The 2,417-nt window shown below is 34.5% G+C and overlaps 1 protein-coding gene across 1 annotated transcript in view; it reads left to right on the top strand.

Annotated features, from left to right (window-relative positions):
- The first annotated feature begins 741 nt into the window (after positions 1-741).
- LOC132171553 (probable inactive purple acid phosphatase 27) overlaps positions 742-2,417 on the top strand; it is a 5,047-nt gene continuing 3,371 nt past the window's right edge. The window contains exon 1 of the mRNA XM_059582906.1: positions 742-849. Coding sequence (XP_059438889.1) covers positions 742-849 — 108 coding nt within the window. The remainder of the gene's footprint in view (positions 850-2,417) is intronic.

Genomic DNA, 2,417 nt, shown 5'->3' on the forward strand with positions numbered 1-2,417 from the left:
AAAGAAGTGCCTTCCATAAAATGGAATGTTAGCCTTAGTTGGTTTCTGATGATAATATGCATACTTTGTACATGTAGTGGTTTTGTTTTCCCCGACCCTGAATTTGTTTTACAAACAAACAGAGGTGCAAATAAGAAAAATGATTATATGTGAGAGATTGTATGAGACAATAGCTGAATGATCCAATAAGCATGAAAACAATCTGATAAATAACGTACCCTGTAAACCTACAACCTACAAACATAACAACACTCGTCTTCCCTTTCTTTGGAGTGAAAGAAGGCTTCCCAGTTCCCAGGATCCAGCATTTTGCAGAGTTCGTCAAAATTTGTTTTACAAACACATTCCTTTTTTACTTTTTAGCGCGATGATTTGTTTTACTTTTTACAAACACATTCCTTGCTGGATGATCTTGTGCTTGTTGGGGCCGGCGGCGAGGTGGTCGAAGTTGACGATGTCCTTGATGTTGGTCTGCATGTCGCGGACGAGACTGAATTCCACATCGGGCTGAAGAAGGGCCCGCGTGATCTCGTTGAGGACCCTTTCTTCGAATACGGTCGCATTTCGCATCTGCATGAGAGCACGCGATGAGATGAGAAATTCCGGTGCGATTAAGAGATAAGACACAGGAGAATAAAGGTTGATGATGCTTAAATACGTTTGCTACAGTATGGGCTTCGATGGGCCAGAGACTAAACTAAAGCCCAGACATTAAACACATAATTAAATCACAAAACACCAATGAGGTTTTTCCACCTCCTCAGTTATGTTTTTCCACTGCCTCGCCTCTGTACGGCTCTTACCGCGGGAGGAGGGAGAAACCTTATTTTCTCCCTCCTCTCCTCTGTCGTCAGTTCTCCTTTTTTTTCTTTCCTTTTTTTTGTTTTTTTGTTTTTTTTCCTGAATTAGCCTTTAACCGAAACTTCAAATGGTGTGAGATAGAATTAGAGGGATGGACGTCCATCGTGGTGGTCAATAGTTTGATACGAAATTATGTTGAACATCTTGTATGATTAATGTTAGCTTTGAAACTTATGAAAATGTTTGTGCTTATCTTTTCTTATTAGACTTAATTTGGACATTGTGATAGGCTTTACAATTTATGTCGTTTACAAAAATGGATTTTTTTTTTTTTTTTTTTTTTGGGGGAAGGTTCTTGTTTTCTCTATTTTTTTTCGGATTCAAAATCTTTATAAAAGAAAACTCATCCTTAATTGTCGTAATATCTTTGAAATAACATTATTTCAAAACGGGCTAAATTCCAACTTTCCTAAATAACCATTTATTTTGATTTTAAAAAATATCCAAACTTAATTCTGTAAAAAGCCCGTTAAAGTTTTTAGAGGCCCATTAGGGCCAATCTTTGAAAACTCTTATTTTGTTGGGCCAAAGCTTATTTCTAAGTCCAAAAAGATTTTTCCTAAATGCTTATGAGCCCAGATCCAAAAGTTTAGGCCCAATAAGTGTATGTAACATGCTTTCTATATGACATAATAAGCAAAAACAAAAAACAAAAAAAAACAAGCCCCAGCTTCATCGCTTTCTACCATTATTTTGTAGTACAAAAGCATTTAATTAATATATGAAAAAAAAAAAAAAAAAATTATGCAGCGTGCTATATATATAATATTTGAAATTAAAAAAGAATGATATATATGGTCTTACCAAGCAAAATATGATCTCCCAACCAACCTCCCTACTTTCATTTTCTTTATATATATATAATCTCTGCAGGCATACAAAACCTATTAATCTCATTTATCTCTTTTCATATTTTTTTTTCTTTTAAGAGTCTCTCCATATAAGCCATTCATCATCGTATAGGTTCTTCTGTCTCTAAGTTTGTGTTGAAGGGCAACCTTAGGCATGGGCATGGATGATCTTCAAACCCATAAGGAAGATCACCCTAAAACGTTTGCTCTATTAGATCTCAGACAGCCTAGATGCACTTGTTCAACCACTCCAAGCCAACATTGTGGTCAGAAGGGACTAAATAAAAGACCATGCATCCTACGGGAATGGATGAGCGGTTTTGGAAAAATAAGTAGTATATTTTGATTTTATTATTTTTTTTTTCCCCTTTTGATTACTCATTAATTTTTTTGTTTTTTATATTCGAACAAATGATTTCTTGAAGCCAATGATTTTGTCAGGAATGTGTTTTATCATTATGTCCAATAGAAAGCATGTTACATATACTTATTGGGCCTAAACTTTTGGATCTGGGCTCATAACCATTTAGGCCAAAAAATCCTTTTCGACTTAGAAATAAGCTTTGTGCTCAACAACTTGAGGGTTTTCAAAGATTGGCCTTACAAACTTCGACAGCCTTTTTAGATAATTAAGTTTGAATATTTTTTAAAATTCAAAATAAATGGTTATTTAAAAAAATTGGACTTGAAATTATTATTTCAAAG

This window comes from Corylus avellana, chromosome ca1 (assembly GCF_901000735.1).
Source record: "Corylus avellana chromosome ca1, CavTom2PMs-1.0".
NCBI classification, from domain to species: domain Eukaryota; kingdom Viridiplantae; phylum Streptophyta; class Magnoliopsida; order Fagales; family Betulaceae; genus Corylus; species Corylus avellana.